The sequence below is a fragment of the Galeopterus variegatus genome, unplaced genomic scaffold (genome assembly GCF_000696425.1).
Source record: "Galeopterus variegatus unplaced genomic scaffold, G_variegatus-3.0.2 Scaffold182, whole genome shotgun sequence".
In the NCBI taxonomy this organism is placed as follows: domain Eukaryota; kingdom Metazoa; phylum Chordata; class Mammalia; order Dermoptera; family Cynocephalidae; genus Galeopterus; species Galeopterus variegatus.
Window position 1 is genome coordinate 233,070 of NW_007726293.1, and position 13,170 is coordinate 246,239.

Sequence of the window (13,170 nt, forward strand, 5' to 3'; positions counted from 1 at the left end):
TTGCAGTTTTGAACTCTGGAACATGTCAAAGTCACCCTGGATAACTTGGCTCAGCATTTGGACATTTGTCCCATGGGCAATTCTGCTAACAGCCCAGGCTGAGAACCACCTCTCTAAGTATTTTTTAATGAAAACCGTGACGCTGTAGGAGCGCCACTCTAACGTGTTCTCGGAGGGACTCTATCACATGTTGGGGATTCAGAAGTGTGGGTGATTTTATAGAGTAAAAAAATTACTAGACAACCTGTGTAAGTCTAACTACAAATGTGCTAACATTCTATTTTTCAGAGTTACAATAAATGAGTTATTGAAAGTAAATATCAAGTTTTATAAATATAGTCTGATACAAGTCAGGAATTAACACCCTGATTTTAAAGATACTTGATGTTTAGGCATAACCAGAAAAAATCAAGAAGTCAAATATGTCAAAAGCCAAATGATTTCTCACTTCCTAGTTAGTAGTATTCTACTTTTATTAAAAAAAAAAGAAGAAAAAAGGAAATGAACTGGCATATATATTTTTAAGTATGAAAAGAAAAATATTTTGCTAGGAAATGGTTATTTTCTGATGACTTCTGTGTATATAACAGACTGAAATTTGTGTCCATTTACACATTAGTATTAAAAAGCAATTCAGAGTATTTAATACAAAGCCACCATTTCACAGCAGACTCAAGGTACTCGCCCACAGTGAGCTGTTACTCTGGCATTCTTACCTCCTGTCCTAAGCCTCCCTGGGAACTGTCACACAACTGGACTTAAACCACCCTCTTATGAGAAAATGAGCATCTACAAGGACCAATCATTCTTGAAAATAATTTGGGGAACTTTGGAAGATAAGCCCTTTCCCTCCACGTGAGACGCATCCACAAGGACGCGTCTACCTGAACCTCACGTGGAGCGTCTCAAGGGCATCCTGACAGTGTTTCTAAGGAAGACACGCAGGTCTTCGGGGCTCAGGAAGTGGTGCAGTGTGCTCTGTCCTGAGCAGTCCCCGAGCACAGCCTGGTGGTCTTCCTCTCATCAAAACTTATTTTTTGCCTCTGCTTTTCCATCTATCAAATCTCCAAATCCCAGTTTCTCCAGTGGTTCTTGTGCCATCAGTTGCCTACAAGAAAAACAGAAGTTGTCAGGGCAGAAGGCAGTGTCTGCACAGGGCCCACCTTGCATTTCACCCCAAACTGGGGGCGTCCTGTCACCCCCATCTATGTCTCAGGAAAATGGACCTGAGAGTGGGACTGTCAGCCCTTGGCCCCCTCTGGCTGTGCCCCTCCCCACAGGGTGAGGAGTCAACAGGACCATGAGGACCTGCCCACCCAGAGCCTGAATGCCCCCCTGTGCCACACTGCAAGCACCTGAGCCCTTGGCCCCCTCTGGCTGTGCCCCTCCCCACAGGGTGAGGAGTCAACAGGACCATGAGGAACTGCCCACCCAGAGCCTGAATGCCCCCCTGTGCCACACTGCAAGCACCTGATGACCAAGGGCCTCTCTGAGGCTGCCCTCCTAGGGGACAAGGGAACTCAAGAGAGCAGCTGCTGTGGACAGAGCTTGGACACACACAGTGGGCGACCACACAGGTGTGCATGAAGCCCCCGAGGCTGGGGTGCAACAGGGCTGGGAAGAGAAGGGGGTGGGCTACAGCCAGGCGCCTGCAAGCCGCCACACGTGGTGCAGATGTGTGAGGGGTCTAAGAACTCTTCAGATCATTATGGAGGTGTGTCTGGTGAGGCAGGAGGACAGAAACACCATTTAATGCTTCGTTAGCTTGTAACTCTGAAGTTTTTAGACACCTGGCATGTGGCTCCATCTCCTGCCCCAGCCCTGCACAGCCCAGGGTCAAGGTCCCATCACCGGCAAGAGGCCAAGTCCTGCTCCTGGTCCTACCTGTCAGACACCAAGTGCCTAGCACCATCTCTACAACCATGTGTGCCAGCCTCCTGCTGCATTGGTTTAAGTCAAAACCATAAAAATTAAGGTGCCCAACACTGAGCACTGTGCTGCCCTGGCCAGGCCTCCCACCACTGCTGCCTCACAGTCCAGGGGAAAGGAGCTTCAGAGGCAGTCCTGTCCTACATGGTGAGGACAAGCACAGCTCCCTAGCTGGAATTCCCACCTTGTGCCAGCCACAACCCTGGGCAAGCCAGCACTCCTCTCCACTCTTCATGCCCATAACAAGGCATGAAGCAGGTGCTTCTCCTACAGCAGTAAAGGAGCTTCAGAGGCAGTCCTGTCCTACATGGTGAGGACAAGCACAGCTCCCTAGCTGGAGTTCCCACCTTGTGCCAGCCACGACCCTGGGCAAGCCAGCACTCCTCTCCACTCTTCATGCCCATAACAAGGCATGAAGCAGGTGCTTCTCCTACAGCAGTTGGATTGAACATGAAACTGCTAACACAGTGCCTGGCGCCTGAGAAGCCCCTGCCAGTGCCATCACGTTACTCTGGGTCCTTCCTTATACAACTGAGTTCACTCAGTCCTCACAACCTGATAAGTGAGAACATTTAGACCAAAAGATCAGTCTGAGCGGCTGGAAACTAAGATGTCTGTGAGTCACATGGGGTTGGACGGCTGTGCTTTTGGAGTGGGCCACACACCTGGAGAAATATGAAACAGCTCACAGGGAAATAATCTGGTCCAAACTTTACTAGTTTCCTATAAGCCATCCCCCTTAAGAAAACAAAATATGACTATCCTAAACAACTAAGATGTTTGGGATTTGCTTTTAAAGACTTCAGCAGTGGAGACAATAAAAAGTGGGGGGACAAATGAAAGAAAAATGGAAAATATGGGTAGTTGCTGAAGCTGGGGGTGAGTGAACAGAGTTCATGAAAACTCTCTTTACTTTTGTGTGTGCTTGAAAATTGCCATTAAAAAAAAAGCTAGAATCTCCTGAAAAATACAAAGTCTACTTATAGGCCAGACTGAGTACAATTATTTGACTGAATACCCCCCAAAGCGCTGGTCAGCCTCGATGGGCTACCTGAGGGGCAGCCCTGCTGTGCATCCCTGGTGAACAGCACCCACAGGGGTGGAAACAGGTGCCGGCCCCTTGCTGCGCACCCTCTGTGCCTTTGTTTCTTCATCTGTAAAAACAAGGGAGTCAGACTAGAAGGTCCACGCACTTCCACAGATGCTAGGGGCTTCCCGTATGCACAGTGTGTTAGGGGCCTCGGGATATAGAACAGCAGCCATAGACCCCACCCACAGGCAGCCACCAATCGGGCAGGGACAGAAGTACACACTGAAGGAAACAAAATGGAACGCAGGCAAACTACTAAGAGCCACAGAGACAGAGTGCTGCCTGAGGCCAGAGACCCTTTCGTGCCTGGGAAAGCAAAGAAGAGTTTAGGACGAGGTGTTGAGTCAGGCCTGGAGAGGTGCAGGGAGCTGGGACATGGGCAGGTGGAGGCAGGAAGCAGAAGGCGCCTGAGCAAGCTGAGCCAACAGTGAGCCTCGACTCCACTCGCCTCAACTTACAGCAAAGGCCTGTGGGGCCAGTAGGGCAGCTCAAGCCCAGAGTGGGCAAGGCTAAGACAGCGGGTGCCATGCCTCTGTCCTCACATCGACACCGCTCTCGTCATTGCCCCTGAGCACTCTGTGTGGCCAGGTGGCTGAGAGACCATAGGAGGGACTCAGGGTGCAGGGGGAAGGAGCACCTCGAAGGATGAGGAGGAGGTCCCTTCTGGTGCTTACCTCTGTGCTTTTCAGACCAGAGAAATCACAGGGGTGTTTCTGCCCTACAAGAGTTTACATAAGATGCTACTCCTAGAAGGAGAGCTGTTACTTTAATGCTCATCTAACTCCAAATTCAGGGATCCTTACATCACAAGAAATTTGACCACTGAGCAGGACCACGAGAGGTAAAACCACATGCCTACCCTAGGGTCACACTCTCCAGCAGCCAGTGTCTTTTTCTGCCCTCTTATACCTACCCTTACCTACTCTGTCATGGCCCAATAAGCTGGCAGTGGCTCCAGGCCACCCAAGCCCTGAGATCCACCACTTATCATTCAAGAAAACATTCCCAAAATTGCAAAACCTCAGTTATTACAATTAAACCTGGTAAGCAGGTTAAAGCAATTCTACAGCAGTGGAATTCCCAAGATATTCCTTAAACCCAAATCAGGCAACAATAACAAATTTTCACCACATCTTGGTAAGAGCATATCTGGCCAGCAGCTCTTAACACTGATCTCCAAGACTTCACTTGGTTGGGAGAATAATGACCTCCCAAAGATGTCCACACCCTAATCCCTATATGTTAGCTGTGAATATGAACATGGAAAGGGCATTAAGGGTGCAAATCATCTCGTCCTGAGGTGGGGAGATTATCTTGGATGATACAGGTGGACTCAATCTAACACATGAACCCTTAAAATCAGAGAACCTTTCCTGGCTTTGATCAGAGAGAAAAACGTGCAGAGGAAGAATGATCAGAGAGGCACAACACTGCTGGTTTTGCATATGGAGGAATGGGCCACGAGCCAAGGCATGCAGCAGCCTCTGGAAGCTGGAAAAGGCAGGAAATGGGTGTTCCCCTAGAGCCTCCAGAAGGAACCAGCCCTGCCCACACCTTGATTTTAGCTGAAGAAAACCTGTGTCAGACTTCTAATCCTACAGAATGGTAAGATAATAATAACACATGTTGTTGAAGCCACCTTGCTTGTGGTCGTTTGTTACGGCAGTCACAGGAAATAAATATAGTTGTTCTTCCCCTGATGCTGCCATTGACAACAGTTAGCACCTGTGTGTTCGGAGACACAAATAAGAAACAAGGAGGAAAGAACTACAAGCCAAATAAGACATGGTTCAAGATATTCCCCTTCCACAAATCTATAAAACTTTATGACAGCCAGCTCCCTAGCAAGTTCACCAAAAGCAACTGTAACTTTTAGCAAGTTCCAAAGCCAAATGAATGATTTCAATGCCTCTCTTAAGCATGAGAATTGGCCAAGAAAAACATTCTGTTTCCTGGTCAGCATTTTTTAAGGATTGGGTCATTCAGATCACCCCAAAGAATCACTATGCATTCTTCATGGAAAGCAAAATTACTCTTAACTTTTCATCACAGCACCATCATTTTAAAGGCATTAACTCATGGTTCAGTGTAACTGAATTTTTATGTACTCCATATTCTTTAGGACAATAATAACTAAGATTTATTGATACTCACTCTGAAATCATGCTAAGTGCCTTACAGAGGTGATCTTCTTTACCCTCCCAACAACCCAGTCAAGAGGCACCATCATCACCCCAGCACAGGGTATGCCCACTCCCCAGGACGGGACCTGACTTTCTCTAGATTATTACAGAGGTTTAAGATCTTAAATCATACATGTATTTGTTGTTGTCCTTGACAACAATGTAATTCCAATTTAAACATTTTTTTCTACGAGAAAATGTAGTCATCTAAAACGCATATATACTTTCCCATCAGACTAAAATAAAATGGCCCAAGTCTTCATAAGACAACTTTAAAAAATCTACCATGGTCCATTTTTTTAAGAGGATGCATACAGAAGTAAGTAGGGGTAAAATAATGTCTGGGATTTCAGCATAAAAGGAAGAAAAGAAGTGGTTAAAAACAGGGTCGGGGTGGGGGTGGGATAAAAGCTGCAGAAGATGTAGGAAATCCTGATGCCGACTCTGGGTGACGGTTATGGGCAGCCACACTATGTTTGATGACTTTCATTAACAACCAACCAACCAGAATTCTACAGTCATAACAACTGACCAAATCAGAAACACACACACCCTGCACATTCACCTAAATGTCACCTGACCAAGTGGTGCCACTTGAAATTGTGTCACCCACATCTTTTCTCCCCACTATACGTTGCAGGCTTTGGAGGTGGCTGCATTCACAGCGGGGCTGAATGAAGCACAGACACAGGAGACTAGGTAGACAAATGGGGAAAAAGAGAAGGTTGATCCTGCCTGGAAGTACCTTCATACACAGACAGAGCCCAGATTCAAACCCTGTCTCTAAATCTCAGCAGCACCAAGAAGAAATTCTCATAGTTCTGGTTTTGTAAGGATGCATCACCCTTTGGGCTGGCGTGTGGCTCACTCGGTAGAGTGCGGTGCTGGTAACACCAAGGTCATGGGTTCGGATCCCAAATAGGGATGGCCGGTTCGGTCACTGGCTGAGTGTGGTGCTGACAACACCAAGCCAAGGGTTAAGATCCCCTTACCGGTTATCTTTATTAAAAAAAAAAAAAGATGCATCAATTTGAGACAGTAATTTAAACATGTAGTTCCAACAAACATGCTATTTAAAGATGGTAAGAACTGGATTCGGTGTACCCCTTAGACAAATTTAAACCCTGTAAGTGAACCCGAACAACAACTCTGAAGATAGAACAAAGGCCTCACAGGAGGTCCACACTGCTAAGAAGGCCCATCATCCTTAAAGTCCCAAATGTCCATACTGATAACCCTGGCACACACCTGTGTGGCCTGAAAACCACAATGGATTTTGCCTTGAGGGAAATGTTTGAGTGTGTTATGGGAAAAGACAGTTCAAAGTAGATTCATTTATATCAACCTGTCTTCAGCAGAGACAAGGCTGTGTGAAGACTGAATTCTTTAGGGAGCTAATCACAGACTCAAGAAGCAAAAATAAAAGCTCCCACTACCATCATAATTATATGTTACATGTTTTTTTTTGCATTAAGGATTAGAATAACTCTTATTTTAAGCAAAAGCTCTATGGATCATAAGTAGAAATATTTTTGTTTTGTTTAAAAATGAACTCTGGTGAATTCTGGTTAAGACAGGAAGAATGATTCATCTTTCATCATTTGTTAAATAGCCTATTGTCTTCCCTGTCACATTTCAAACAGCTCTAAGTGGAACAAAACACAGTGTATATTGTTATAGTCTGAGAATGTCAAAGAAAGAAACTGCACCCACAACCTTCAACTCTTTTGACTCAGTCAGCATTTTCATGATGTATGATTCTGAAACTTTAATAACAGGTCAGTAACACCCAAATTTGGAATGAAAATGCTCTAAGGAAGGCAATTATCTATAATGCTAATCACTCAAGAAAAGCAGCTTTTAGTACATTTTCATCTCAGAAGCCTCAATTTCATGGGCAAACAATTCTACAGTTCTGATACACGCAAGTTGAACCCCAGGCCTGAATAAGGCATACTATAATGGCCTTTTGGGGGGAAAAAAATGTTTTGGTTGGCGATGTGGGAGGTAGAAATCGTAATCGTTAATCTGATACACGCAAGTTGAACCCCAGGCCTGAATAAGGCATACTATAATGGCCTTTTGGGGGAAAAAAAATGTTTTGGTTGGCGATGTGGGAGGTAGAAATCGTAATCGTTAATTTGTACTTGCCTCTCCATTCTGCATTCTAAGTATTCTTTTGACTCATTTCTGCACAAAGCATTTTCAAAATTATTGTCACGGAGACACTTCATGAATTTCTCTTTAAAACTTTTACATTCACCTAGAATGAAAAAGAAAACAGAATCTTCTTTTAAGTGAAAACATGACATACTAACACAGCAGCCTTATGAGCAGCACTGCTTCTTCTTTCAAAACTTGTTTCCTTAAGAAACATGCTGAAAAAACAAATCTATGATGTGGTAAAATAAAGCAAGTCCAGCAAAATGTTAAGGGCAGAATCTAGGTGGTGAGCACAAGGGAGTTCGCTGCAAAAATTCTTTCAACTTTGCTGTGTGTTTGAAAATTTCATAATAAAATGTTAGAAAAGGAATAATCTATAAATCTATTTTCGAAGCTTTAAACTCCAAGAGGCTCATCTCAATGGCTTCCCCCCAAACCAGAATTCTGGCGATAAACATTCGGAGATAAAAGCATTTTTCAGGGCGGGACCGTGGCTCACTCAGGAGAGTGCTGTGCTGATAACACCAAGGCCAAGGGTTCGGATCCTATACAGGGATGGCTGGTTTGCTCACTTGGAGAGCGTGGTGCTGACAACACCAAGTCAAGGGTTGAGATCCCCTTACTGGTCATCTTTAAAAAAAAAAAAAAAAGCATTTTTCAGTTTTGCAAAAGACACTAATAATGTATAAGTTAAGTCCCAACTATAACAAACCGTAGACTCAATAACCGTCAAAAGTATTTGCATAACATTTACTTCTCTGTAACGAGAGAGGCTCCCGTGCTCTGCGCCAGGACCGCCTTCCTTGTAAGAATCAGGAAGAAAGCCAGGGATTTGGAACTCGATGCGAGGAGTGTGTGTCACCGCCCTTGTCACGGGAGGGCCACAGTCCCTGTCACTTCCCACCTGGGGCAGGTGATTTGGGCGGAGTATTGGCTGGGGAGGGTCCTGCCGAGCCTGTTTCCCCACCTGCACCTTGAGCAGATGCCAGCACCCCCCAAGGGGCTCCGCGAAGGCCAGGCCAGGGGACCCGGGGCCTCTGACGAGCCGGAGGGCGGCGTGGGGCCTCCGACCCCGCGAGCCCGCACCCCAGACCCCGGCACGCTAGCCCGCGGACGGACGACCCTGCCCGCTGACCTCCCGTCGCTCACCGAAGTGATCCAGCGGGAAGCTGCCCTTGTCCGGGGGCCGCGGCTGGAAGTTCTTGGTCCCGAAGTTCATAGCGGTCGACATGACTGCGGGGCGGGAGCCTGCGAGCCGGCGTCAGCGCACGCAAGACAGCCGGCCGAGCGCCGAGCACATCGAGCGGCGGGCCCACGCCCCGGCCCCGCCCACCGCCCAGGCCACGCCCACGCACCCGCCCAGGCCACGCCCCCCTCGCCGGGGGACGCTGGAAGCTCCTGACCCCGCTGTGGGCGGTGCACCCTGCCCGGCGCTTTCTCGTCTTGTCCCGTCTGACCCTCACAGCAACCCTGTGGCAGAAGTCCAGCCGTCATCTCCTGGTATGGATGAGGAAACTGAATCTCAGAGAGGTTCAGCGACTTGGCCAGGAACACACAACTGTGCCCGGGTGTCTGCATCTCAGGGGTCTGCCAGGCGCTCGGTTTCCCCATCAGCATAGAGGGCCTAATCGCGGTGCTTACCTGGTGACAAATACAGTAAAAGAGGGAATGCGGAGTAGCTTCCTGTGGCTGCTGTAACAAAGTGCCACGAACTGAGCTGCTTAAACAGAAGGGGACTCTGTCACAGTTGCAGAGGCTGGAAGTCCAGAATCAAGGTGTGAGCGGGGCTGGTTTCTTCTGAGGGCTCTGGGCCTCTCTCCTAGCTTCTGCGGGTGTGCCCTCAATCTTTGGAGTTCCTTGGCTTGTAGAAGCTCAACCCCATCTCTGTTTCCACCTTTGCACGGTGTTCTCCTGTGTGTCTCTCTGTCCAAATTTCCTCTTTTTATAGGGACACCAGGCATGTTGGGTTAGGGCCCATCCTAATGATTTCATCTTAACTAGTTACCTCTGCAATGAATGACCCTATATACAAAAAGGGTCACATTCTAAGGTATTGGGGATTTGGACTTCACCATATAAATTTGGGGGGATACAATTCAACCTATAACAGAATAAAAGTGCATCGTAAACAGTAAAGCCCCAGGCATTTGCTTATTATTGTTGTTATGACAACAATAACAGCAGTGGGAAAGGATTCAGTGGAGACCCCAGCCCTCACCCGGCAGAGTCTCTTCCCAGCCTTGCACCCTAGGAACTACCTGCCCCCTCTGGACCTCCAGTTTTCAGTTGGATGATGGAGGAAACAGGTCACTGGCCCTCAGAGTACTGTTTTGTCATTCTGTGATTCTGCTGTGAGCTCCAATCTCTATCCACTCATCCATCCCACCCATTGTATTAGTCCGTTTCTGTCTCTTATAACATAAATACCCGAAACTGGGTGATTTATAAAGAAAACGAAATTTATTGCTTACAGTTTCAGAGGCTGGAAGTCCAAAGTCCAGGGAACACATGTGAGAGCCTTAGTGGTGGCAACATTGATGGCAGTGTATCAAATTGCAAAATTGGCGGACCGAGAGAGACACTAACCTCCTCCTTCATTCTCCTTCTAAAGCCCTCCAAACCACACCCTGACCAGCATTTTTAATCCATTCACTACTACACAGTCAGTCCTATCATCTATTCACCTCTTCAAGGCCCTACCTTTCAATTACCATAATAGGACTTCTCACACTCAACAGTTACTACAGTGGAAATTAAGTTTGGGGGGGACATTCAATCCAAGGCACCCATTTAACAATTACTGAGCACCAAGCATGTGCCAGACCTTGGCAGTAAACAGATTGGTCCCCAGCAACACAGAGCTCACCAGCTAGCCCTCTCTGGACAAGCTTTCTTATGCCCCAGGCCCCTGATGTGACCCAACACCACTGTTGATTCTAGTGTTGGGAGGAGGAGCAGATTCCAGCAACTTCCCAGAGGATCTTGCAGAGAAGTGCTCAGCCAACAAGTTTCAACAGCCCCTCATCCCGAGGCCTGCCCCTCCCCAAGCCTGGCTCAGGTGCTCCTCCTCCAGAAGGCTTCCAGTTCTCCCCCTCACTGGGTCTCCAACATGCCTGTCCCTCTGCGGTGCACACTTTCGTATTCCTCTGCCTGAGGCTGGAGTCAGCTCTGTGAGCCGAGAGCCAGCACAGGGTGGGCACTTAATGTATGTGGACTGCCCAGCAGAGGAGACTCACCCACAAGGCCCAAAGGGAAGGCCCAGGGATTCTGGGAAATCCCATTCCTGTTGTCAGGCCTTGATCAGTCTGGGGCTCTGGGCCCACTTAAAACCACAAAAGGAAAATTGTACCTTGTTCTTGCCATATAAACAACCATTTTACATGGCTGGAACCAGGGGCCCACGCACTGGGTTATTCATTAATATGTTTCCAGGGCCGTGAACAATAGAACCTTTTATTACCCAGCCAATAGCATTTTTCCACCTGACTAGATCATACCACTTAGCAATAAAAGGACAGTCCCTCCTCCCCCCAACCCTGGTTGCTGTAGCCCCTCCATCTGGCAGCCCTAAGGGACCAGGGAAGGAGCAGAGGCCCAGTGACCTGAAGGTGACAGCCAGCTTTTAATTGACTGTCACCTGGTAAATGATTATTGCTTTATATGAGATCTTCAGCTAAGAGAGAAGAAGAAGGAAGTTTTATTTGTAGCTCATAGCTATAAAGAGTAGGGAAAAGAACTAACCCTTTTTTGAAACCCTCTTATGTGTTAGGCATATTACACCCCAGATCCCCAGAGCCTAGAACAGTGCCTGGTAAACTGTAGGGGAGCAATTAAGTTTTTGAATGAATGAACCCAATTATGTAGGTATTATATCCTCATCTCATGCATAGAAAAACTAAGACTCAAAGGGGTCAAATCCCTTGCTGAGATGACGTAGCCAATATATGAGTTATCCACTGCTCTGTAACAAACCATCCCAAACTTAGTGGTATAAAACAGCAATTATTTACTTTGCTCATGAACCTGCAGTCTGGGCAGGTCTTGGTGGACACAGCTCCACTTGGCATCACCTGGGGTCACTCAACCATGGGCTAGAGGATCCACTTAGGGTGGTGCACTCACATGGCTGGCAAGTTGGCACAGGCTGTAGGTTGGGAGCTTTGCCACCATCCTGGGGGCCTCAGTTCCCCTCCATATGGGCCTCTCCATGGCTGCTTGGGCTTCCTCACAGCATGGTGTCTGGGTTCTGAGAGCAAGCATCCCAGAAAACCATGTGGAAGCTGTATCACTTTTTGTGATCTGGACTCAGAAGACACATTGAGTGGCCTCCACTGTGGTCACAAGTGCCTACCCATATTCGAGGGTAGGGAAAATAGACTCCCTCCTCTCAATTTAGGAGAGCAATATTACTTTATACCAAGAACAGGTGTTTGGGAGAATCTGCTGTGGCCATCTTTGGCAGCTGCCATCTGCCACAGCCCATAAGTGGAGGGGCTGAGTTTGGAACCAGGTCTGTCTGACTCCAAACTCCTCTGGGGGACCCATTCACCCCCATCTCTGGTGTCAGGACCAGGGTGACCCGAGCCACCCAGTCAGAGCATTGCATTGCCTCTGGCCACAGGGATTGCTCAGGGATGGGCGTCTGACCAATTGGGCCTGGACAATCAGATCTGATCAGAATAACCCCCAGGACATAGGCAGTCACCACAGCATCTTTGCAAAGCACTGGGAATGTCCACCAGAATTTAAAAAGGAGCAACCCCTTGGCTCAGTGACCCTGTTTCTAGGAATTTATTCTACGACATCCCTTGCAACTGTGCACAAAGAAGTGTGCATGCAGATATTTTTCGCAAGATGTTTTGTGACAGCCTAAGCATAGAAACAACATGAATGCGCATGCCCAGCTGCGCCTGACACCAGGCAACAGCTACAGCTATAGTTGAAGGAGGTTCCTGTCTGAGAACACGGTTACATTCAAAATAAGAAGCAATTAAAAATAAAAATAAGGGCTGGCCCGGTGGCGCACTTGGTAGAGTGCGGCACTTGGGAGTGTGGCAGCGCTCCCGCCGAGGGTTCGGATCCCATATAGAGACCGGTCTGCTCACTGGTTGAGCGCGGTGCGGGCGCGACACCGAGGGTTGCGATCCCGTTACCGGTCACGAAAAAAGACAAAAAGGAAAAAATAAATAAATAAAAATAAAAGAAGCAACTAGCAATGTATTCCCGAGGGACGGAGGGAATGCACAGGGGCACGAGGGAGCTTTGGGGATGGTGGATGTTCACTGTCTTGACTGTGGCGAAGGTTTCATGGGTATATAGGTGTATATGTGTCAAAACTCATCTAATTGTATACTTTAAGCACATGCGTTTTGTGTGTTAATAAAGCTATGAAAAAGAAAGACACACACACAATCGAGTGTAAACATCTCTGGAAGGGTACAGGAGCAAGTGGCACAATGGGAAAGGAGGCCACTGTCACCAAACGCCCTTCTATGCTTTCTTTTTTTTTTTTTTAAAGATGACTGGTAAGGGGATCTCAACCCTTGGCTTGGTGTTGTCAGCACCACGCCGGCCATCCCTATATAGGATCCGAACCTGTGGCCCTGGTGTTATCAGCACCACACTCTCCCAAGTGAGCCACGGGCCAGCCCTCCTATGCTTTCTTACTGATGTGTCTATTATCTATGTAAATGGATAAATATCCTCACAACTGTGTACTTACAGAGAGGAGCCTATTGGATGTTGTAGAGAGTTGAATTGTGGCCCCTCCCAAAGATAGGTCCACCTGGAATCCAAGGATATGAT

The 13,170-nt window shown here is 47.5% G+C and overlaps 1 protein-coding gene across 1 annotated transcript; it reads right to left on the bottom strand.

Annotated features, from left to right (window-relative positions):
* Nucleotides 1–249: 249 nt before the first annotated feature.
* LOC103582644 (cytochrome c oxidase assembly protein COX19) lies at nucleotides 250–8,616 on the bottom strand. The gene is made up of 3 exons (XM_008564189.1): nucleotides 8,515–8,616; nucleotides 7,354–7,465; nucleotides 250–1,108 (listed from the first exon to the last, which is right to left on the bottom strand). Exons 1-3 carry the CDS (start codon nucleotides 8,594–8,596, stop codon nucleotides 1,024–1,026), a joined length of 279 nt encoding a protein of 92 aa, XP_008562411.1. The 5' UTR covers nucleotides 8,597–8,616; the 3' UTR covers nucleotides 250–1,023.
* Between the last annotated feature and the right edge of the window lie 4,554 nt (nucleotides 8,617–13,170).

Bases quoted from the DNA above. Each gene is read 5' to 3' on its own strand.
- LOC103582644 (XM_008564189.1), bottom strand. From the start codon at position 8,596: ATGTCGACCGCTATGAACTTCGGGACCAAGAACTTCCAGCCGCGGCCC. The intron at 7,466-8,514 runs GTGAGCGACGGG...TTTTCATTCTAG, and splicing joins CTTCCCGCTGGATCACTTCG to GTGAATGTAAAAGTTTTAAA. The intron at 1,109-7,353 runs GCAAGTACAAAT...TTTTTCTTGTAG, and splicing joins TTAGAATGCAGAATGGAGAG to GCAACTGATGGCACAAGAAC.